Source organism: Prenolepis imparis, unplaced genomic scaffold (genome assembly GCF_030444845.1).
Source record: "Prenolepis imparis isolate NDT839.2.m4 unplaced genomic scaffold, iyPreImpa1.0 SCAF_2, whole genome shotgun sequence".
Lineage (NCBI taxonomy): Eukaryota > Metazoa > Arthropoda > Insecta > Hymenoptera > Formicidae > Prenolepis > Prenolepis imparis.
In genome coordinates this window covers 6,130,638-6,155,875 of record NW_028141160.1, presented here as the reverse complement: position 1 = coordinate 6,155,875, position 25,238 = coordinate 6,130,638, and the positions used below count along the sequence as shown (strand labels likewise).

Sequence of the window (25,238 nt, the reverse complement as noted above, 5' to 3'; positions counted from 1 at the left end):
CAACAGTTAGGTGTATTCTTCTATTACGTAAATTGGTCATCACGTGTGATCGATTATATGTATATATGTATATATAACTGCTAACATTATAAAACACTTTCTTACGCAAAGCATTATATGTATAAGTGGGACACAAATTGTCCTAAATAAATTTAGGTAGTAGAATCGATTATTCGACGATAATACAATACATATAATATTTGCGCTACATTAGAAATAGAGATTAGCATTGAAATTTAATAAAGTTACTTGGTCTTTATTTTTTTATTCAAATCTTACATGGAATTTTTAAATATTTAATAAAATTGTAATTATACGCAGATCGATGTTTCTCGCAAATTTTCGAAAATGAGCAGAGAACGGTAAATATTTTATCATCCCCAAATATATTGATCATTAAGAAGTTCTTGATTGTCGTTTCCACGTGGCATTATATATGGCGCACTAAAGCTATATTCTCCAACTATACCGCTTGTAAATAATATAGAACTTGGATGAATAGGACACGTGGAAAACTATACATCGTCAGTCTTGCGAAGTGGCTCATAGCTTTCGAACGTGTTTGTGCCGATTCAAGATAGAAAAACGGTTTGCAATGAACGATAAATCAGAAAGATACTTTCAATATAGTAACAAATCGAATAAAGTATCATTGATCCTCAACGAATCACGAAAGAGCAAAGATGGAGATTTTTATTAAATAGTATATGAGACGTATTTATCTGCATCATCGAGACGATAATATCTTAATTCTTGATTGAATCCGGAGAGCTACGCTCAAAAAGGTGATTATCATAATTCTAAGTAACTTCAAACATAGATAAATTGCATGATTGATTTTTTCATTTTTAAAATTAAATTAATGATTATAGATTTTATTTTAAAACACTTATTTAAGCAATATATAAAAATATTTAAACTAGTATACCAATTCAGTTATTTTAATTTCTGAACTTTATATTATTTTGCTACAATTTTTTGTTTAAAAATCGGTTGAAGAGCGTTTCAAGACAATATAGAGATACTTATAAACTGCAGCATATGATCGATGTGTCATTGCACTGTACCCATTAACATCGAGCATCGTAATGCAAAAATAAATAAATATTATAAAATAAAAAAATAGAAAACTAAGGGCACATCGCAAATTAGAGTAGGACAAAATGAATACATATATCTGAATATACATAGGCGATAAAATCGTTTCTTAGTCACATGACCATACATCGGAGCTGATGAAAGAGAAATAAAAGTCACATCCATTGAAAAGTTTTCTTTCAGAAGAATATTGACCAAGATTATTTTAAGTACTGAGTGCTTTCCGTTCGATTAATAGAAAATATATATTTTAATTTAATAAATTCGTTTCTGTTTGTTATGTTAAATATAATGAATTATTACTGAATTAATAAACAATATATAAATATATAATCATTTAGTTATATTGACATTTTTACAAAAAAGATATCATTGTCAGTTTTCAGAAGCATATTTATATATTCTTGACCTTCCCGCGCAACTTTAATAATGCTACGTATGTCATTTGTATAATGAAAACACTCTGTCTGATGAGTTTATTGCGTAACATAGGCGTTCGCTTATAGCACATCAACACTCTTTCTATTTTAATATTAGTAATTACTTCTCTTTGAATTGATTTTTTAGACGTTTATTAATTTAGAAAACAAGTATAACGATAAATTTATTTTTTCGAAAAACAAAAAAAAAGATATTTAAAGTTAACAAGCAAATAAGAGCTTGAAAAGCAGATGTCAGTGCGACAGTTTCAAAAGGAAGAATTAATTTTTTGTTGAAACTTTGATTCGTTATGGACAGGGCCCTAATTTTTCTTGGTACAATATCCCAAGAAATTAAATAAAAATATCTCTAATTCTAGATATTTTCTATTAAACCCCTCTGTCCTCTCTAAAGCTAAAATTCAATTCAAGATTTTTAACTTTAATAACTCCTTTTGTCTCCTCTAAAAAAGCGTAGGTGAGAAAAAGAAGAATAATTATGCAGAAATAGTGATTCACTCCCGATTTTCGGTAATTTTGAAATATCATTTGTTTATTAACAATTAAGTTAATAACAAAGAAAGTATAATGAATAATAGTATGTAATTCTTTGACACTGTATATAGATTATATGTTTTCGTATTACATTCGCTGAGAGTTGTTTTTGTTTACCTTTCTTACTGAAATCAGTAAGATTATTGACATATAATTTACAATCGTTAGAGTTAGTGGAATAATGATGCTATATAAAATGCGTAATGTGTATATATGTATGTATATCAGTGTGTATATGTATTATAAAGTGAAAGCGTGGGTGAGGGAGGGGCTCCCTGCACTTCTATCCCGAAAATTCTAATTTAACCCAAATCCATTTCTAATTATTAAATTAAATTAGGCTTGGAATAGGTTGGAATTTTTTTGGAATAGGTGCAAGAGAAGAGACTTCCAGAGCAGAGCTCCTCCCTTGCTCACACTTTTAATAGACTTATTTTGTTAATAACTTTTTAATAAACAATGAGCGCCAACTGAAACCTCCGCAACATTACTCAAGGTGATGACCTTGAACATATTTTAAAATTCGAAATCGAGAATGGCTCATTACTATCTCTGCATAATTTATCAAAGAAAGAATACAGCGCGCGAAGGTCATTGAAAGGTTCACGTTCATCAGACTTTTGGTAACCTAACTTTCTAGGCTACACTTATCTCGAATCTAATTTACCGTGACAACTATGTCATACACGATCGCGCGGTTATTGACACAGCCAAGGAGAGATAAACACGAGGCATGTGCATTGTTTAATCTATTTTATAAGTCGATCGAATACATGACGCTATATGTATATACATATATGTATCTACGATATGAAAGAATGCAATTCCACCCCGGAAGAAATTATTCCATGACTCTGTCTACGTCGTTCGCGAACTGCGAACATGAATTCTTGATCGATCTTAATCTCTTATTTATTCGTCCAGTGACTCTCTCTCTCTCTCTCTCTCTCTCTCTCTCTCTCTCTCTCTCTCTCTCTCTCTCTCTCTCTCTCTCTCTCTCTCTCTCTCCCCGCGTAAGGAGAATCCTCGTTCGCGGGAATCGCTCCAGGAAACCGGCCGCCCTTCGTGGCGTCGCGACGCTGAACGTCGGCTTCATTCGACGTGCGACGCTTTCTCGTGTCGCACGTCACGAGGCCTAGCTTTGCGTGTGCGTGCGTGCATGTGTGTGAGCGTGCCATATACATACTTCGACACAGTCGGGGCACTCGCGTATACAGAACTGTCCGATTCGCGTAAAGATACACGGTGCCTCGCTAAAAGCGGGAGTCGGCTACGCCCTCAACTAGGCGCGAGACACTACCGTGTCTCTTGATATTATTCGTTTCGCACGGATTAATTCGTCGATGCAAAAATGACGATCGTAGAGCCGAGCAGGTACTTCCTCTTCATCCAAGTTTCGAGATTTAGTTTTTTTTGCTAATCTTCTTTCGTTTTATTTTACACGTAGATGTCGGAAATTTTCGATGTTGCTACTAAGAATCTAATACATCAAATTTATCTTTTATTTTCATTTCTATATCTGCTGAAACAGACATATTAAAAAAATATGTGATGAATTTTTGATTTGAGAAAACTGGCAAAATATATTTTTGTTTTCGCTTTAAAAGATAGCATAAATTTTATGTAATAATTATTAATAATAATATGTATAACTGATAACTGTATATAAAATCATGCACTGATTGCTTTCCCAACATCATGTAATTTAAATATAATATATTTAAATAATATATATTGACATCCACCTAAAGTTCTATTTATTTTCTTTTATTTACATATTTTTGTTTAAACTTTAAAAGTAGAGATGAGAAAAGCATATTCATCGGAATGCATTGTATGCATCTTCATTAGAATGTAAAATCTTTATCGGCAGACATTAAAGTGATTATTAAAATGAAACATACGTAATTATAATGAATATTCAATAATGGATGATAGATGCATAGGTCTGTGCATAAATAAAATCACATAAATCATTTGCTACTGTTTTACTACTGTGTGTACATCACATATATTTTTCTTCTACTGAATTCCACTCACGTAATATACAGAATCAGGGAATTCACCGATCGTATTCGTAAGAGGAAAAGTCAAAATGTTCTATTAATTGCATTCGCGTCGTTTAAATAAATAGCCAGCAAGATTTAACGCGATAGAGCACGCCAATTATAATGTATTTATATATAAATCATCGTTATATAATTATAGTCAGCACACGATTACAGATATATAAGTTTAATATTTAGAGTCCCGTAATATTCAACGTGGCTTTTTTTAATCATTTTTATTATCATTTTTTATCATCACCGTAAAATAATATTGATAATATAATAATTATTAAAACTACATACATCATAATTGAATTGATATGATGTTTATTGCGAAATGTAATTCGCATAATTACCTAAGTTTCAGTAATCGGGAAACCTAATTAAAAATTTTTTGCAACCACATATATTAATACTTTCTTACTGAACCGTATATCGGAACATCTCTCTATGCAAGCTTCCGCCAGATTTCGCATGTCATGAATAACGTTATTACATTCTGAGCCGACAATCAAATAGCAATCCGTATAGCATTATGGATGTGCGATCGAAAATACGGTTGAATATACCGTCAGAACATGCGAATCAATAATAGAGAGGAACCAGTAACTGTTTTCTGTCTGTTGGCCCTTTATAGATTGTAAAATGCATATCGAAAAGTTTCTTATTTAATTTTCATTATCAATAGCGAATGCGATCATGTTTTCCGTAAAATGAAATAAATTGCTTGGAACAGAAAGATTATAATGTTATAATATTTTACAAATTATATAAATATATATTTTATATTATAATTAATATATTTTTTTTAATTTGAATTTATTGTGTCATTACAGAGGCTCAAATGAATTCTTCGGCCATAAAAACTTGGTTGCAACGTGGCGAACTTGAGAAACTGGAAAATGTCGTGTTAGAGGGTCGAGGTGCGCGTTTATTAGACGAACATTCACTGGATCTTAGAACTCGTGTCTTCCTGAAGGGACTCCCGAACTATTTGGTAAGAAACTCACGTATGGATTTCTCCAAGTGGCCATGAAAAATTCAACCGGTTTGAGAAACTATTTTCAAATTGGCAAGATTTCCTTTAATGAACCATCGCGAAAATAAAGATTAATATTTATAATATCCGGTTTATTCTCCAGACGAAGATCTCTCAAGTGCACGATACCGTTGCGCGCGGCTCCTTAGCTGAAACGCAGAAAGTCATAGCCGAAGAGTCGAAGAAGAAGCTGCCGATTGCCAAGGATCCTTGTGGCACACCCTTAATACACAAAGCGGTCTATCACGATCAACCCGACATTGTCGCCTGGCTCATAGAAAATTATCCTATTACGCCGCAGCAGAGAGATAAAGTACGTTGCTTTCTTTTAAAATCGCTGTTTACCGAAGAATCAAAGAAGGGGCTGGAATCAAGTTCAATATATGTACTTAAAAATCCAATCATCAAGTTCCATTTTCTAGAGAATTCGAATAATATAATCATAAGGAATAATATTTCATATATTATACTTTTGCGAAGTAATGTAGAACAATTATATTCGAATTTTAAATTGATTACTTGCAAAAATCGAAATAATGCTTATAAGTACTTTCTATCGTGAACAATCGAATCTTTTACAAGCAGTACTCGAATTGTGAGATAAAAGTTAGTACTCATAAAAGATCCGAACATACTTGATCTAGATTCTTCAAGTGTACTTGAAAAAAAAGTACTGTTTTTTTAAATATTCATAGAAAATTTAAAACCATGCAATATACTTATAAGATACTTAATCCCTTTGCTATAAACTGAAGAATATATATGTGTGTGTATCATAAGAAATTCAATTGTATATATACTCGAATAATTATGTAGTCAAAACGTCTTATGGACATCAACTTCAAGATAGGCATCAAATAATAAAAAGCATTGATTGCCATTTTATGTATGTAGCGATACAATTAGTTCAGCAAACCTTTCTCAAGTCTTTATTTCAAAAGCGATGTCTCCTTTAATTAATTCATTTTATATACATAGATCTTAATGAGCATGAACTTCGATCAATCATCCTTTATAATTCACGATATTCGCAAGACCCATTTTCGCGACGGGGAATCGTACCGCAAAGCAAATGTTTGCCGACTCTTTCGAGAAGAAAGTCCTCTGAACAGGGACATGACTAGGTTCCCTCTAGTTTGTGCTTCTAGCCAACGTTTATTATGACCCCGCATCGCGTGACGCGGATAATAACGAAGTGTAAACCACCTGTTTTTCTCTCGCAGCCGTCAGCTTACAGTAGGAATTATATCCGGGATAAAAAATGCGATTCTAGCCTAGCATTTTAACCCTTAAAGCACATCTTTGTTCAAAACTCTTTTTTTGTACTTGTACACATATCGAAGATATAAAAATTCGAAAATTTTAATTAAACAATCATATCCTATGCATATTTTACTATATATTATGTTTAGGAGGGAAAAACAGCTTTACACTATTGCTGTGCGTGTAAAGATCCCGATTCGATCTGGGATCTTCTTATAGAAGGCGGATGCGACGCTAGCATTTGCGACAAGAAAGGAAACCCGGCCGCATATTACTTGGAACATCCCACAGAGATTGAATTACCCGAAGCGGAAGTGATGTCACGACGAAGAAAAAGCACAGGGAGGGGTTGTGAGTACAGATATCTTCATTTTATCATAAAAAATGTATAAAATAAATTTCAATTGATACTGGTAAACAAAAATAAACTTTTGTTTAATCACCAATGATGTTTGAACAAATTTAGAGTATTTTGGGGATGCTAAATCCAAAAATGACAACAATTTTGCCGAATTGGCATAATTGTGATTATCTGAATCAACTTACTTTGTTTTTATGTTATTTTACTGAATATAACGCCATTAGATATTTCATATATATATATATTTTGTATAATTTGAGACAGTTTTTATATGATTTGGGGATAGGATAGGTTACGCCTGGTCATTACATAGTTTGTATTTTTATGTTTTTCATGGAGTATCCATTATCTTAAAAATTAGAACCAATCTAGGAAAACCAGTGCCATATTCGGAATCAGCGACACAAAGTTACCCTAAAATTAATCTAATATAATTGGCAATAAAATCAGTGTTGACTAGTGTTATACTTTTCTTCCTTTCTTTCTACATCAATGCATGATATGCATGTTTTTTTTTTTTTTTTTTTCTGAAAAAAGCCAGATTTTTATACTTTTTCAAAATAGCTTGAAGAAAAATCAGACTTTTATACTTTTTCAAAGTAGCTTGCATTGCTGAACTATATTGAAATATCCATTAATTAACTTCTTATATTAAACATTGCGTATAAATAATAAAATCAATTTAAATATTACATATCTCGCTCTCTCTAATTTTGCCGGTCATTAAGACAATTTCGAAAAAAACTTCGGGCAACCTTGCGACGAAGCCATTATATGTATATATAATAATTTCGTTCTATTTCCTATATTCTAGCGGATATAGATTCTTCACCTTATAGCTCGCGTATTCATTTCTAATGACCGCGAAAAATCGATAACACATAAATTCGTAAGGCAAGGTTAACTGCGACGTTCGATACGACGACACGGATCGAAACGGGGAATTACCGCGCGCGCGTCCATCCAGCATGAATTATAACACCTGCTAAATGCAAAAGAGAAAAATATAATATGTCTAATATAAGAGCGTGTTGGGTATAAACTTTTAAACTATTTATTAGAAAAAAAATGAAAAAATTACATATGTATTACTCAATCAGTACTACGACGCTTTTGTATTAATAGATCGTTGTCAATTATTGCCTGACATCTTCCAAGCATACACAAATTTTACAGCATACTCTCGCATAAAGATCGCCATCTCGAATGAATTTGTCAGGATAATTGTTTCATCATTTACACTTTTTTCCACGCAGCTTTATCATTAATCCCCAGATATTTTCAATTAGATTTTCGTTTGGTGATGGTCAGTCTAATGTTTCGACGTCATTTTCTTCCTTCCATTAAGAGTTCGATGTTTTGGGTTCGTTATCTTCTTGAAGAATCCAATAAGTGAGACTTTTGAATAAGCGTCGAAAGGGAAAAGCTCTTCTACTTGCTCTTCTACTTTTTGGAAAATTTTTTAATATAATGGTTTTCAAACAAAAGTTTTTCCGATCATGCTCTTATTAAACAGACAAACATTAGATTGACCTTCACAATCACCAAACGCAAATCTAATTGAAAATGTCTGGGGATTAATGATGAAACTGCGTGGAAAAATGTACACGATGAAACAATTATCCTAACAAATTCGTTCGAGATGGTGAGCTTTATCTCGAGAGTATGTTATATTATAAAATTGTATGCCTAGAAGATGTCAGGAAATTATTGACCACGATCTATTAATTCAAAAGCATCGTAGCACTGATTATGTAGTACATATGTCATCTTTTTCATTTTTTTATAATAAATAGTTTACAAGTTATGTCCAACACGCTCTTATTTGACATACATCAAGTTGCAAACGTACGAAATATTTTATATACTCGTTCTAATGCATCTTAAATATTAATCGCACTGACAGTCAGAATGCGAACTCTGAAATGTGAAATAAATTATAATAACTTGCAAAATAAGATAGTGTTATCTGAAAAGAAACTAGATTTTTTTTTCTCATTAAGCCGTTTTCCTCGAAACGGCTTCGTGCACGTAAATGGATCATGGATCGACTCATCGTCAACGAGTAAAAGAGGTCGATTTTAAAAAATGATAGGGACTAGTTCTTCATTCTTCAGCATGTTAGCTCGAAGATTGCAACCAAAGCAATTTCCGGTAAACATACATTCCAATCGTCTACTCCTCATATACGATTGCATAAGAAATTTACACACTATATTGTTCACACTATTGTTTATACAATGAAGTAAAATTAGTTATTACTTAATGTGTCATCTTTCGTGTATGAAAATACTCCAATAGATATCGTATATTTTTCTCCTGGAATAAAAAATTTGTCACTTTGCAATCAGAATTACTCACACATTAAATAATGATATTTTCGATATAATGAAAAATGAATTATCACATTGTTGAATTTTCGTATTTGTTCGTTCAATTTCCTTTAAAAAATCTCACGTGATCATAGTATTCTACGAACGCGATCATGGCCATAATTTATTAGACACGTCGATGTATGACAGGTAAAGAGTTGTAAACAATGTGGGCCGCGTATCAGGTGCTCTTTACCGAGTAATGCAATATCTATATGCATTTTAGACGCGCAACTCGGTGTCAGTATAATATATGACAGTTCTCTCCTTTCCATTCCGTTTCTTAGAAAATTTATCAATTTGACGTTTGCACACATCATTCACGCGCACATGATTTGAGATGATATATAATATTAAGTATAGTATGTATGTACATGCATGCAACACTATTACTGAAGACACGCGTACCGATATATATATATATATATATATATATATATATATATATGAATTGAATGCCGTTGAATTTATTTTTAACAGTGAGAATCGAATACATAAAGCAGAACTGTTCTACATATTGCATTTACCATGCAATACCTAGCCGTTTATAAATTATGAACCTTGACATATATGATGTGATGAATTCTTAAGAAAAGTAGTGTATATTATAAAATATTTCGAGATTTTCATGTTAGATTTTTATGATAAACAGATCTGTTGAGAGAATGTTTAGTCTTTAAAAAGATTTTTACATATTCCTATATTTCGAGAGGTTTCCCTGTCATAAAAGTACACACATACTCTATAATGAAGTCCTGGCATTTATTGACTTACCAGATTTCTCGAATATTTCTCAAATATTTAATGTCTTTGTAATAACACGCGACTCAATAATTCGTGCCACTCGTAAATACAACAAGTAAGCTTGTTGTTATTAAATATGATATAATCGTAAAAAAAAGATCGAATCAAGTTGTATACATCGTATTTTTATATAATATATATTTCGTGATAAAATTATACGATAAACAAAAATCAATTTACGATTTATTTATCAGGTAATTCTCAAAATTCGTTAAAACAGTAATAAGATAATTATATATAATTGTCTAATATATTTACATTTTATAATATTTATATTTTTCTGTCGAATTACATTATTGGAGAAGTATTTCCAATAGCTTCATCAGTTTTATTAACACAACAAAGAGTAAATTTCGCCATATCAGTTTTCTTGACATAAAAAAATCACGTTTCAAGATATTGTTTGAATTATAACATTTCTTGTGCTCAAGATTTGGATTTCAAGCCTTCCAATATTAGGATATGGATACACAATAGAGACGTCGGAAAGTTGCAGCATGTACTGTGGGAGGGACATGGATCCAAACTTCGATGCGAAACCAGCAATAATCCTCGGATAAGAAAATTTTTAGAGGCCATACCTTTTATCATGGTATATTATCATAGTATAAATGAAAAAATCGTTTTTCTCCCTTGTGTGTTTAGTTATTTATAAAGCTAAAGACATCAATATACGTACATAAAATGTATAACAGCTTAAACAGCTATCGAATAAAATTGCTGCGATTTCTCTAGGGTACAGTAAAAGACATCCATACAACAGTCATTAACAATGATTTGGAAGGTTTTAAGCAAAAATTTGAAGGACCTATTTCGCCTATTGTTTTGTGCGGCAAGGACAGCAACGGTTTAAACGTCTTACATAAGGTATATAAAGTATATATTCTCAAGAGAGCTGCTCGATAAGTCTTTTTTAACTTATTGAGAAGCAAAGCACACATTCAAATCGCTTTTATCCCTTCCATTAAAAGGCCGCTGGTTTGGGATATGCGGATATGGCGCGCGAAATCCTCGAAAGATATCCCGAAACGGTAGCTGCTCAGGATAACGAGGGAAAGACAGCGTTGCATTATGCGGCTGCACTTAAAGATGACGGCGCCATGTACGATCTTTTGGTAGAACACGGAGCTGACGAGAGTAAATTGGATAACGTGAGTGTGCTACATTAGATCTCTAGGAAAAAACATAATCAACACATGTGAATATAATTATATATTTTATGCCACTTTGTTGTAAATCAGAGACAAAAAGCAGCTGCATTCTACAAGAATCGCCCTTCAGACGTGGACTTGTCAAATTTGTCGGTGATACCGGATGCACCTCGAGCCTCCACTACTTATCCGAAAAATTGGGATTGGAAAATCCTAGAGTTGGGACAAGCCGCTATGCGAGGAATGAAAAAGATAATTAGCAGCGATGACAGTGCTTTCGGTAGCGCCGAGTCCACGATTAAGGATGGCTCGAATGACGAGGTATATTTGTTATTAATTTTTTTTTTATAATTATACGCACAATATTCTGCTTGTTTAATCTTGCCTCTAACAATGTTCATTCTTTGTATCGATACCACGTATATCTTTATATCGATTAGTAATTATTTAGCGCACTTATCGCACACGTAGTCAGACATAGAAAGGCATCCCGGTTAAAGTGTAGTGTCACACCCAGAATGAGTAGTCAAACGGTAGAGATTTTTTTTCTCGGATAGAAGAGGGGGGAGGAAAGTCCCCCGAGTCAATTCGCAATTTCAGGTCTATGATACGAAGAATTATATGGGAGATTTAATGGAACAGATTAAGAAAGCCGATGACGAGCAGCAGGAAGAGGAGGAAGAGGCCGAGACGCCGAAGGAAGAATCGAATGAAAATGAAGATGAGGCGAATAATGAGGAGGAAACGAACGAGGAGAAACAGCAGAATACAGAGGAGGCAGAGGAGGAAACAAAAGAAGATGAGGAGAAGGCATCCTCGGACGATGACGTAGTAACCGGACCTGTCGCGGAACCGACGAAAGACGAGGAGGACGGGCCTGAGGCCGCCGATAATGAGATCGGGGTCGACGAGGAATCCCCGAAGATCGAGGAAATCGATGTTGAGCATGAGGATAGAAACGAACCCAGTACCGCCGATTCCGGTGTCGACGAGGAGCAGGTACTGTCTGAATTGTTTTGTCACGATCACACTGCACTGTTTCTTGTATAATACAAAGAAGAAGCCGGGATTTCTCCATCTATGTCTGCTCTTGGGATACTTGGGATATGTATTAACTGCACATGGGTAATATATTTTTTTAAATTTAATATTATTTTTTATATTTTTAACACTTTTACATTCAATAATAATAATAATAATAATATATATATATATATATATATATATATATTCTTAAATTAGAAAAAATACATTTTTTTAATAAACTGGGAAAAAATATTTGACAGTTCTTTAAGTTTTAACTAGAAATCGATTCGGCTCATTCATCAACAGACTTTTTTTACGAACACTATGTATGCATACATAACGTACGCGTAGGCGCGGCAAGAGACAGACGATCGATTCGCATAGGATTCCCACATGCGATTAATGTCTCCTATCGATTGCCCACGAACCACCCTGTCGCGCGCATGATTGTGTATCTAAATATGACAGCAGGTCATCGTTGGCGAACACGAGGAGCCTGCCGAAGTGGAGTTGAACGAGAGTAGCATGGGTCGTGATTTGGAAGTGGACAACCTGCTGGAAAACGGAAACATGGAACAATTAGCAGCTCTGGTTCTCAATGGCGAAGGTCGACGACTGGTCGGAAGGCAATCCGGAAATCCGGAACTCCAGGCATTCATCGATAACGTTCCAGCTTATATGGTATATTATTCTTATAATAGATTCAGAAAAAAATATATATTATGTATACATAACATATACATATATGTCGTTCTTTGATATAGGGAAAAATTCATGCTGTACACATGGCAGCGCGAGAGGGAAATCTTCGCGATCTGCAAAGCGCTTTGGATCGGCGCAAATTTGCGGTGGCGCGAGACGAATCATCGCCCCACGGTGCAACGCCATTGCACGTTGCAGTTGTATTTGGCAATACTGCTGTCATCAGGTACTTGATATATTTTTACACATATATAATATAATATATACTATATATACACAATATATACTCTTATATAAGATGTCTCAGACTTACCGTATCACCTGTTAATGGGAGATTCCTGAGGTTATTTGGAAACGATTTTTCCTCAGCGAAAATATTGAGGGAGGTCATTTTTTGCATGTTCCCAATTTTTGCCATCATGTATCTTTATAATTAAGCCTTAAATTAAAATTCTATTAAAGTAAACTCTACCTAAAATTAACTAAAGAAAATGTAGTTTTGTTAATATTTTATTTCCACAAGACTTACAATTAGTTTACGAAAAAGTCTTTATTTTCAATCGCTTATAACTCAAAAATTATTGGTGCCTCGATATTTTCGCTGAAAAAAAAACCCCTCCAAATAACCTCAAGAATCTCCCATTAACGGGTGATACGGTAACTCCCATTGAGTAAGGTAAGTCTGGGACATCCTATAATACTTTAATATATATATATATATATATATATATATATATCATTATTTCGATGATTCAATAAAACAGGCACGGATGCTTCTTGTGCGATAATAATATACTGATCGCTTCATTATAGGCTTGTTTTCTATTCCTGCACTGATGAACTGGTGCAATAAGTTAGAATGAGACAAGTATATTTTGTCTCACTCTAACTTATTGCACCAGTGTGCACAGTTCAGCCAGTGCAGGAATAGAAAACAAGGCTTATGCCTAACAAACCGATCGCCGTCGATATCAGTTTACAATTCATTCCGACCATACCACGATAGGTTCTCATTACAAATGACAGGCTATAAACTATCCACAGACCTGCACTATCTACCCACGTCACATTAGATTGAATATTTTATACCTGATTCAGGTACCTGGCGGGAAGGTTTCCAGAAACCGCCAACGCAATCGATCTCGACGGACGTACTCCATTGCATTACGCCGCGACACTCGCGGACAACGGCCATTACTATAATCTCTTGTTGCATCTGGGCGCCAATCCTTTAATACAAGACAACGTGAGTTCTATTATTAGATGATCATTATTATCGCAATTTCATAATTACGAAGTGGCGCAATTGTACGCGCAATTTTCGCAATAAGAAAAAAAGAATTTTCTCTCATTGAAAAACTTAATTATTTAATCAAAATCGTGTGTACAATTCGAATTTCGCGCGAAATTTTGAATTTTATAGTGCAAAAATTCTGTATTAATTTCTTCTCTATTAATTTTTTCAATTGTTAAAATTATTAGAATTTAATAATTCCATTTTCGTTAAAATTTGAAGTTGTTCTCATTGAAAAAATTTTGTATTGATTTTTTATAATAAAAATTATTAGAATTACTACATTGAAAAAATTAATACAGAATTTTTGCAGTAAGAAAAAATTTCGAATTTTATCGAAAAAATAAAAGTTTCTTCGATTTTCTTTATGTCTCACAATCAGTTATAAAATTCTAAAATTCTGTATTAATTTTTTCAGTGAAAAAAAATTTTGAATTTTAATATAGAATTATATTTGTTCCTAATAAATAAATATTAGAATTCTATTAGATTATAATAATTTTAATAATAAAAAGAATTATTATAATTATTAGTTTCTAATAAAGAGTATACAATTATTTGATTCTAATAAACGCTCATGTTTTCACAAATCTATTATTGGAAGTGAAATGGAATATTATTTTTTGTCGTGCAGTTCGGACAAAAGGCGGATTATTACAAACAAAATCAAGACGACCTATCGCACAAACGACTTCTTCACGATTTCGGAGCTAGCGAGAGGCTCGCCGACGAAATGCTGACAGATAAAGGTATTTTTTTATTTGAGGCATTTTAGCACCAGATGAGCACCAGATCATAATTGTAAAAACAAATAATCCGGGCACTTCTCCTCGCGACTTTTCCATCCTTCGTGTATTTTGTGATTGAGAATCGTCCCGATTTAAGTCGAAATCTTCGTAAAGATCTCCGACAACGTCGCACTTGGCACAAAAGTACGCTATGTGTCGCGATTTCGTCAAATATCCATTGATTGTTTTTCCTCCGCACAGGAAACTGTGTTAATTCTCGATTATCTTATTAATAATGTCCAGTTTCGTTCATGATCGATTTATTCTTTTCTTTTAGACAAGCGCAATCAAGTCGTCTCTGAAATACCGCGTAAGAATCCCAATCGATATACTTTTGTTAAGGCTCCTGCATACTCACTGCAGCCATCTTGAATTGATGACGTCAGAAGCGAGAAAATATACCATGAAAATTTTTGCGACTTACGCTAAAATAAAAATGTTTTTCAAAAAAATAGGGCTTGTAACTGATAGAACCGACTTGTAAAATATACCGAAAACTCTCCTTTTGTTTGGGTAAGCAATAAATAACATTGTATATGTTGAATTGAATTGAGCCTAATCAAGGACGAAAACCAGCTGTTTGACAGGTATCGAAATGAAATAAATATTTGCTTTTACATATTAAATTATAACAAAATGAGAGTCTTCGGTATATTTTAACACTATAACAATTACTTTAAAAATAGAAACACTGCACTAAAATGATAAATGACGCTGTAAGTCGCAAGAATAATTTATGTCATTTTCACGCTTAATAGTTTATAGTTTTGCCAAATGTGGCGCTGTTGTACAAATTTTACGGACTTGGCAATCGAGTATGCAGGAGCCTTAAGCGCACAAGTATTTCTCCTTTTTACTGACTTTCTGATTTTGTGATATTAATTTGACTTGCTTATTCGTTCGATATTATTTTTTATAATAGCACGTAATCAATTCGACACTTAACATTTCAGCGTGTTGATCGAGCTAAGATATGTAATAAGGTCAATTTACTAATTATCTATATTCTAATATTCATTTAATCAATATAATAATTTTAAATGCTATATAATTATTGTATTTATTAGTAAAAATTATACGATAAAACGCCATGATAAAATTGTAAATCAGCTTTACAGCCATTTTACAATTGCATTATATACTAATCTCATAAAGTTCTTGAGATTAAAATATTTATTCTTCACAAAACTAAAGCATTAGATATACGTAAAGAGGATCGCTATCTTAAATTATAAGATAAAGAGCAGTTTTATATAGCTCCGATACTTCTTTAAGGAAATATTTCATCTAAAACCCAATTTCGACTCTTCGATAATCATCATATTGCACCGTGAAAATTTGTTTATTCGCTCTTTCGCATCAATCTATATCTTTCAACGATGGCTGTTAATCCGGCTGTTCTTTCACTCACCGCTTCTGTCAATTCTCGGCCGAGATCTACAGTTCCCGGAGGTGATATCTACTCAGCCCGACGTGACATCAGTGAACCCGAGGTCCTGACCACTCTGGAGCGATGTTTCCGATTGCTGGCAGGCAACCGGCGATCGTCGATACCAAAGACACCGTCGAACGCTGGTACATTAGTCGCTCGTAGCTTGACACGGCCCGTATTCGATTTGATCAAGCACCGTGTGACTCGCATGGACCACAATCTTTTTGACGTGATCTGGCCCGCTTTGAAAAGGTACGGTACCGTCACGGGCAACGGCAGCAAGACCAGCAGCGCTCGTTCAAACCTTAGCTCGAACGCCGCGGACGAGGATCAAGGAAATTACGGGGTGGTGGCGCCCGACTTCGAGAGCTACGTTGTCTTCACGGAATTCTTCGACCCCTTCATCCGAGAGCTGCACTGCGTGAGTGCGAGCGGTGATTTGTCCGATCATCCGTTACCGCATTTCTTCAGTGTCGAGAACGAGGAGAACGAGGAGATCTCGCCGGACGAAGCGATCGTCACTGCGATTGCGCAGTATGATCTCGATCCGACCGGTAAATTTGTCCAAGCCGGTATTTTAGAGTGCACCCGTAACCTGGCCAACTACAGTCTGCCATTGACATTAACCGTCAATCAATTGGAGGAGGTCGAGAGGGAGATCACCAATCAGCTGATGAGTCCGGAGATCATCGATCTGATGGCGGAGGGCAGCAGCGAGGACGAGGCCGGAACGTACTTCACTCTCAACGAGATTCTCGATCAGCCTAGCCGAATACGAGCGCAATTGGCCGCGGCTGGTCTACTCTTGCCGATCACGGAGTTCGACCTGAACGATGATCGGCGGCTTCATGGCAAGCATTGGCCCTACGGATGCGGCGTGTACGTCACCACGGCCGGCGATCTCGCCGCTTGGGTGAACATTCAGGATCATCTGAGGATCGTCTGTCGCACCAGCGAGAACCGGCCGGGTCTGATAGGCCGCACCTACGTTAGGGTTGCCAGACTGATGATGATATTCGACCAGAAACTGAAATTCAAGCGAGATCAGAAACTCGGTTTCCTGACCGCGCGTCCTCATGCTCTCGGCAACACTTTGAGATTCTGTCTGATCGTCCGGTTCCCAGAACTCTCGAAGACACCCGACAATCTACGACACTTGTGCGTGGTGCGCGGCCTTAGTGCACGTGATACCGTAAAGAAGGACATGGCGAGGGTCAGCAATCAACAATCGCTGGGGATCACCGAACTGCAGACCCTCCAAGATTTCTCCAGAGCGGTACACAATATCATCACGCTGGAGAAGGAATTGTCGATGAACAACTCGATGAAGATCGCCAATCTCATCACCGGCATGTTCCGCAAGCGAGCTAACGCGTCGAGAAATCTCAAGGCGTAGATACAGATCAATGTACAACGATTATGAGAGAGAGACAATAAGATATTATAGATTCTAAACTCTTGAAGACAATCCGGAATCATCCAACTTTTTCCCCCATTTTACGGACAAAGGAAAATTGCAAAATAAACTCGTCTAAAAAAATAAAATGAGAATTATCCAAAATGATAATTGCGCACTTTCTACGTGTGTGAAGAAAGTGGAATGTATCTCTCTTAAATGATAACAAAAATCATTTTGAAAAATTATCGACACATCTTGGAAAATTTTGGATGGAAGAACTCTACTTGGAGAGATATAATATTTAAAGGAAGCAAAACTAATTCATCAGTTATTATCGAAGATTTTTAGTCGACATATGACAAGAATGATTCCGATTATCAATTATACTATCATCTTCAAATTATTACATTAGTATTCTACGCAAAAACTTGATTCAAATACTCATAATTAACACAACAGTGATCTCTCTTATCGATTGTCTTCAAAAACGTCCGTTCTTTTCTTTCTCTTAAATTTTTTTTTATATAAGTAACATTTACGCTTATTCATGGAAATTTTCTGTGATAATTATCAGCCAACATTTGACAGTCAATTACTCTTTATAGAGACTAAACTTTTTAGATAACTTTAGGCTATATATAAAATGAGCGAGAGGGAGAGAGAGAAAGAGAAAGAGAGAGAAATGCGTTGGAAAGATATGTGAACGTTATTTTGTTTTTTCTCTTGTGCACCCCAGCGTCTCTCTTATGAAATTACGTTAAATCATATATAATCGTAGTCACTCTATTAACCGGATTAACCGGCGACGAAATACTGGATTGCTGATTAGGTTAGTAAACAATCAGCATTATTGGTATATACACGACATCATTGTCGCACAAATTGTCTCACAATTGTGCATTGTAAATCTTTGTTCGAAGTAATTCGGCAAATTATTTAAAATTATTTATGTATGATGTAATATTATCTATATATTTTATAAATAACGATTTTACATGAATTTTTCCCTCGGCGTAACATGCAAAATTATATTACACATATGCGCACGCATACACACACACACACACACACCACACACACACACAAAGAATTCACTTACATTTAAGAATTTGTAAACATATTTTATAATTGTTAGAATTGTAAAATATATTTTCTTTTTACATTTATGTATACAGAATGTCCTATTTTAAGTTACCTATCCCAAAAACTTTTTTATTTTTGGTTGTAGAACAAAACACTTTATTTGAAGGGAGACAGATGATGGTACTACTGATTTTTTCCTGAAGGGAAAACACATAGTTGATTGTGAGAAAAAGTATGTAATTTGTAACTAGCAACTACATACTTTTTCTTACAAACAACTATATGCGTTTTCTGTATACCAATTAATGCCTTTTATTATTTTATGTATGAAAGTATTGAAATAAGATCGTCGAGAAATTAATTTTATGAGATATTTCATAGTTTATGTCAAATTTAAATATAAATATCTCGTAAACTATGTGTGTATTTTTTTGTCACTTTTTGGTCATCTTACTCTTGTAATTTTTTATGCCAAAAATTGCGAGGAATTCATTTATATAAAAAAATTAGATTTCCATTTAAAAATACATAAATAATTTTCAAATGATTTTAAAAAACGCCATTCAGAAAAAAGTCAATAGCGCCATCTTTTGTTCAAATTAAACAATTTTTGTCTGAAGCATTTTTACAATCAAAAATAATAAAGTTTTTGGGGTGAGTAACTTAAAATGGGGCATCCTGTATATATCGTATACCGGGTATTCAAAATAAAACGTTACAAATTTTTATCTCCAAAAATATTGTTTCTAGAAAAAAATATTTCAAATAAAAGTTGCAGTATTTCAAGGGGGAAATAAGTTAATGTTATAGAAATGTTTGTAGGAGATGGGTTTCAAGGTCATTTTAAAGTCAACTTGATTTTTTTAAATGGAATTACCCTAAATATTTTATGTAAATATATTCCTTGTAACATTCTGCATAAAAAATTATAAGGGTAAGATAGTAAAAAATCGAATGGTTTACGAGATATTTACATCTTAATCTGACATATTTTGATATAAAATACAAAATATCTCGTAAATTATTTAGTTTTCGATAATCTTATCTTAATAAATTTTATGCACCAAATAATGAAAGGAATCGATTGGTGTAAAGAAAACACATAGTTGTTTTTAAAAAAAATATCTAATTTGCAACATATTTTTTTTTTAATAATTATGCGTTTTCTTTACACCAATTAATTGGTCTCGATTTTCTATGCATAAAAATATTAAGATAAGATTATCGAAAACTGAATAATTTATAAGATATTTTATATTTTATGTCAAAATATGTTAATGTTAAAATATAAAATATCTCGTGAACCGTTCGATTTTTTACTATCTTACCTTTATAACTTTTTATGCAAAATGTTACAAGGAATCTATTTACATAAAATATTTAGGGTAATTCCATTTTAAAAAATCAAGTTGACCTTAAAATAACCTTGAAAACCGTCTCCTACAAACATTTCTATAACATCAACTTATCTCCCCCTTGAAATACTGCAACTTTTATTTGAAATATTTTTTTCTAGAAACAATATTTTTGGAAATAAAAATTTGTAACGCTTTATTTTGAACACCCGGTATATATGCATATATACATCATATATAACATACATACATATACATACATATGTACACATATAGTGTGTATGTATATATTAAGCATGTGACGCGCTATTTTCATGTAAAATCGATGACGTTGATTTTGACGAAATTTTTTGATCCGATACTACAATGGCACAAGCTTAAAAAAAAATGTCAGTCTTTTCAAGAGCTTTTTTATATGTATAATGCACGAGTCGATGTTCACACAAAACAAAAATGGCGAAGCACATGTCTTTCCAATGTTATTATTCGTTTTAAAATATAAACTCGTTTATACATTTTTACTCTTACTCATTGCATCTTATTCTAGGCTCACATTACAATGTGAACTTGTTAATTTAAAAAATGAGCCAATAGGCGTCTAAGTGTCATATTGTATTTTTTATAAATATGTATAAATAAATCTATACTCTATATATATTTTTGTAAATATTATATTCTATGTGCTCTGCGTATATTATTATATGTATATATAAGGTAAGAGTATAATAATAAAAAAAATTAAAATATAGAAGTTTTATTCAACGATAAAAGATTATTTTTATCGATATATATATATATATATATGTATATATAAGAAAAAAAAATTGACATTTAAACGTCTGCTGATTGATAATTGTTTATAATTATTTATCATGGTACATATAGGTATAATCACCTAATGCACTTTTTTCAGATTTAAATCGATCGTGTTTGTTGCTCAGTTATGTTTGTCTTTGCTTGTTTAATTTAGATTTTGAATCTGTATATATGTATATTAAAAACGAAACTGAATTACGTATTCTGTCACGTTTTGTCGAGTGATTATGTTGCACAAGCATTTCATGAAGCACTTTCTGCAAGATTAAAAAGCATTATTGCATCAAATAATTCTTAGATAATAAAAGATAGTTAAAATTAAAAAAAAAAGAATGTACATGCACATACAAACAATTACGTAAACTTAAGATTTTATTAAAATAAAATTAAAATGTATATAAAAATGTGCAATATTGTGTGCATAAAGTTGCAATAATTATCTTCAACAACTAATAGCTTGTGGTTGTTAACATTGAAAATAATATGCATGCTATAAATTTACATAATAAAATTTTATTTTGTGATTATTTATTGTTAATTGAAACGTTTAATTCCTAAGAGATAAAGATAACATGCGCAATAATGCTTTCCTAATTACTCCTAATTACAACAATCTAAAGGACTTATCTTACAGATGATAATGAAGTCGAGATACCGATATTTCGGACGGAAGAAGGCCGTTATTTAGCATCATGTAAGTATCATATGCATTTTTTTCATATCGTTATAGAATCCTAACGAGAGATCATTTATTTTAGCATTAGGCGATCCCTTAATTAAAGGATTAACGGAAGTTGCTAACGCGCGTCCAAAGGATCCGGTCACGTATCTCGCAACATACTTGTACAACTTTGCCAGCAAGAATAAAGCCAATGAACAGGAACAAGTACATATTTGATTGAAACAATAGCAGAATTAAACACTACAGAATATCATATCCCTCGCGAAGAATTTTACATTACTGTTTTTTTTTTTTTTTTTTTTTCTTATTCTGGACTTCAGGAATCTGATGTTCTCATTATACCTGATCGTGAAGAAGAAAATTTGGAAAATATCGAGAATGAAAATTTTGATGAAGACGCCGGTTATCCTCGGAGCCCAGCTTCAGATATTCCCGAATCCACGTTCAGCAATCCTAATAGAGTACGAGAACAAGATATACAACATTTCGACACTTTTACAAAACAATATTTTTCGGAAAAAATAATTATGATTTATTTTTTATTGATTTTTTTACAACAAGTATTATCTCGCGCACACAAGAAATAAGAATGAAAAAAGCTTTGTTTCTTAGGACGAACATGGACAAAGCATGATTCACTTCGCGGCAGTTCGTTCCTATTCGAAGGACGGCCTGTATCACCTGCTACTGGAGACGCAGGTTAACGTTGGTTTCAGAGACGAACTGTATCGGACAGCCAGAGATGTTGCCGAACAGGCAAATATTCGAGAGAACGTTGAAGAGATCGATCGCTTCGTTGTTTATCTAGCGGCAAGAGGTAAAAAAATATATAATATATATACTAACAATAAGCTATCTCCATGCAAAAAATTATAAGAGAATCATATTCGCAGGAGAAACTGAAAAGTTAGTCGAACTTCTGCTGGAGGGTTATGATCATATCTTGGATACCGAAGATGAAGACGTAAACATCATCGATGTTGCTGCTCAAAGAGAACATGAACCCACCGTCCAATTTCTACAATCAATTCCTAATTACGTGGTAAGAGAGTGCAAAAAAATCTATGAGATGAACAGAGATGTGCAAAATGAGTGTCCAAACTCATTTGAAATAGAAAATGCAAAATAGTTAGACCTTTTTATTTATTAAATACAAAATGCAAAATGCTTTTTAGACATCCATTTAAAGTAGGAAATAGAGAAAATAAGCATTTTTTAAATGGTACTTTTATTAAAAATAAAAATAGTGTTTATTTCTTTTAAAATAAAAATAAAAATAAAAATTTTTATTTAAATTTTAAAATACAATTTCTTTAATATTTATATTTATTTATATTTAAATTCTTATTTTTTATTATTTATATTTCTTACTATTATTTCTTATTCTTATTTCTTTTAATGAATTTAATTACAAAAATTGAATTACATAAATATTTACATATATAATTAAATATAAAATTATAAAAAATGTTTTGTCTATATTGTTTACAGACATTCAGTTATTCTTTTAAAATGACATTTTTAATTGCAATGGTTTTTAAAAGTGGAACGTGCTTTCAAAAAAGAAATAAATTTTCAAAAAAAAATTCCCTATTTTCTTTCTACAAAGTTTCATAATTAGAATCAGATGCCAGAATGAGGACATGGTATCAGTGGCATCATTGCATTTTACATATTATTGAAATTGATATTTCGATTAACTTTTTGCAAGAAAAATGTATTTGAAATAGAAAATGAGTAATGGAAACCATTTAAATGGAAATGTAAAAGTTTTTAAAAATAGTAAATGCAAAATATTTTGTGTTTTCATTTTAAATGCATCTATTTCAAATAATGCACGTCTCTGATGAGAGATAAACTATTATTTACGTTTCCAAATTATATTATATCCAATAATGGCCTAATACAATTTTCTGACAGAATCAACGCGAGGAAGTACACGCTGCAATTCGGGCCAACGACGTAGCTCGTGTGAAGGAGCTTTTGAATAAAAATAACGGGGGTGGAAAATTGTTGGCTGTCGGGAAGAACTCATTTGGCCGGTGTGCATTGCACATCGCTGTGCTTTGGGAGAATGAAGAGCTCGTTAAATTTATCGCAAAAACGTATCCGGAGACTTTACGCATCGGTGATAATGTACGAATCATTCAAAAGAAACATCAAGTGTGAATTATGATGATAAAACACTAATTTAATTCTGCTTAAAATGATAAATAAGAAAATGATACAAATCTTTCAATTGTATGTATAAAATGTGGATTCATAGTAAGACACAAAATTCTTTCCGAAATGCAATAATTTCTTGAAGATTTTTTCGCGCTGAACACGATGCCGTTGTCTGAATTTACCTAGCACGTTAGGATTTAAAGTAAATTATGGTATAATGAGCCAAAAATGTTTTTGGCCATTTTTAACATTTTGCATCAAAAAGAAAACTAATTTTTAAATAAACTTAATGGCATCTGAAAATATAATTCGAAAGCTTTCAAAATTAAAAAAAAAAAAGAAAAGATGTTAAAATAAAAAATGTCTTTTTCAGTTGGAAAAAACAGCTCTTCATTACGCAATGGGGGTGCCATCTGTGGAAATCTTGAGTAATATATTGATTACGGCGGGCGCAAAACGCATTGCCAAAGATTTGGTAAGCCATTTTTATCGAATAACAAAAAATGTTCTCTACACGTATACACACGGAAGAGGGCTAATTTTCTGAACTTTTAGAAATCTCGGCAGCCTTCGTATTACTTCATGAACAAATCTGACATTGAACGGCTTCAAGAAGAAGAAAAGTCCATGATCATGTAAATGTAAATGATACGATGCTGAACACTTGCACCGATTTCGCAATAACACGCGCGCGACTCACACATACTTTAATATATTCATGCATTCCATTGAGAATATATGTATGTTGAGAAATTAGGGCCGACAAAAAGCAGAATAAATATAGACTGTAATTCGCAAAAGGACTCGAGATTCATTTTTATGTTGCATATATTATATTTTTATTTATCTCAACAAAATATCATGATTGTTTTTCACATCCATTATTATATATATATAAGAATAATGCATTGGATAGATATGCAAATCAATGGAATATTGTCGTGAATTTCTAACTAGACATCTTAGTAACGTTCCAAATCATGGTGAATTATTATTTAAAATGTTTTTACTTGCTCGTTTAAAAGTTATTAATTACTGAATTTTACGATTTTAACACAGGATTTTATGTGAATGTTCGAGAGACAGATAATAAATTACTCACAAACTATGAAAAACCAATGATAAAAATTTGATTTATTTGTTATATAATGTTCTTCAAACATGTAAAAATGTTTCTGCAAAGTTTCAAAACGATTTACTTTTCCTCGTTTTGCAATTATTATTAAAAAACTACTATGATTATTTGGTTTAATCGAGCATTCGGTTGTGTCAACGCTGGAAACTGCTGAAAGTTAGGAACTATATAGCGATTTTCTATAAGATGTATGTATATACATACAGCGTGAATAGCGCGTTAATACTTTTGTCTCCGATTGTATCTCCCA

The 25,238-nt window shown here is 32.9% G+C and overlaps 1 protein-coding gene across 10 annotated transcripts; it reads left to right on the top strand.

Moving 5' to 3' along the window:
* Positions 1–544: 544 nt before the first annotated feature.
* Positions 545–25,238, top strand: LOC145946135 (uncharacterized). 10 transcript variants are annotated; one of them, XM_083055621.1, is made up of 22 exons: positions 545–785; positions 4,957–5,117; positions 5,263–5,472; positions 6,572–6,773; positions 10,391–10,551; positions 10,695–10,826; positions 10,931–11,110; positions 11,201–11,431; positions 11,753–12,109; positions 12,605–12,817; positions 12,901–13,064; positions 13,937–14,084; positions 14,767–14,881; positions 16,364–16,495; positions 21,640–21,699; positions 21,764–21,891; positions 22,008–22,148; positions 22,300–22,504; positions 22,581–22,729; positions 23,608–23,823; positions 24,227–24,328; positions 24,409–25,238. In XM_083055621.1, the coding sequence occupies exons 2-22, from the start codon at positions 4,965–4,967 to the stop codon at positions 24,490–24,492; spliced, it is 3,483 nt and encodes a 1,160-aa protein (XP_082911747.1). In that variant the 5' UTR covers positions 545–785; positions 4,957–4,964; the 3' UTR covers positions 24,493–25,238. The 10 variants fall into 10 exon arrangements, 5 of the variants coding, with proteins under 5 accessions (XP_082911747.1, XP_082911752.1, XP_082911761.1 ...); XM_083055626.1 differs by lacking the exon at positions 16,364–16,495 and adding an exon at positions 15,198–15,230; XM_083055635.1 differs by lacking the exon at positions 16,364–16,495.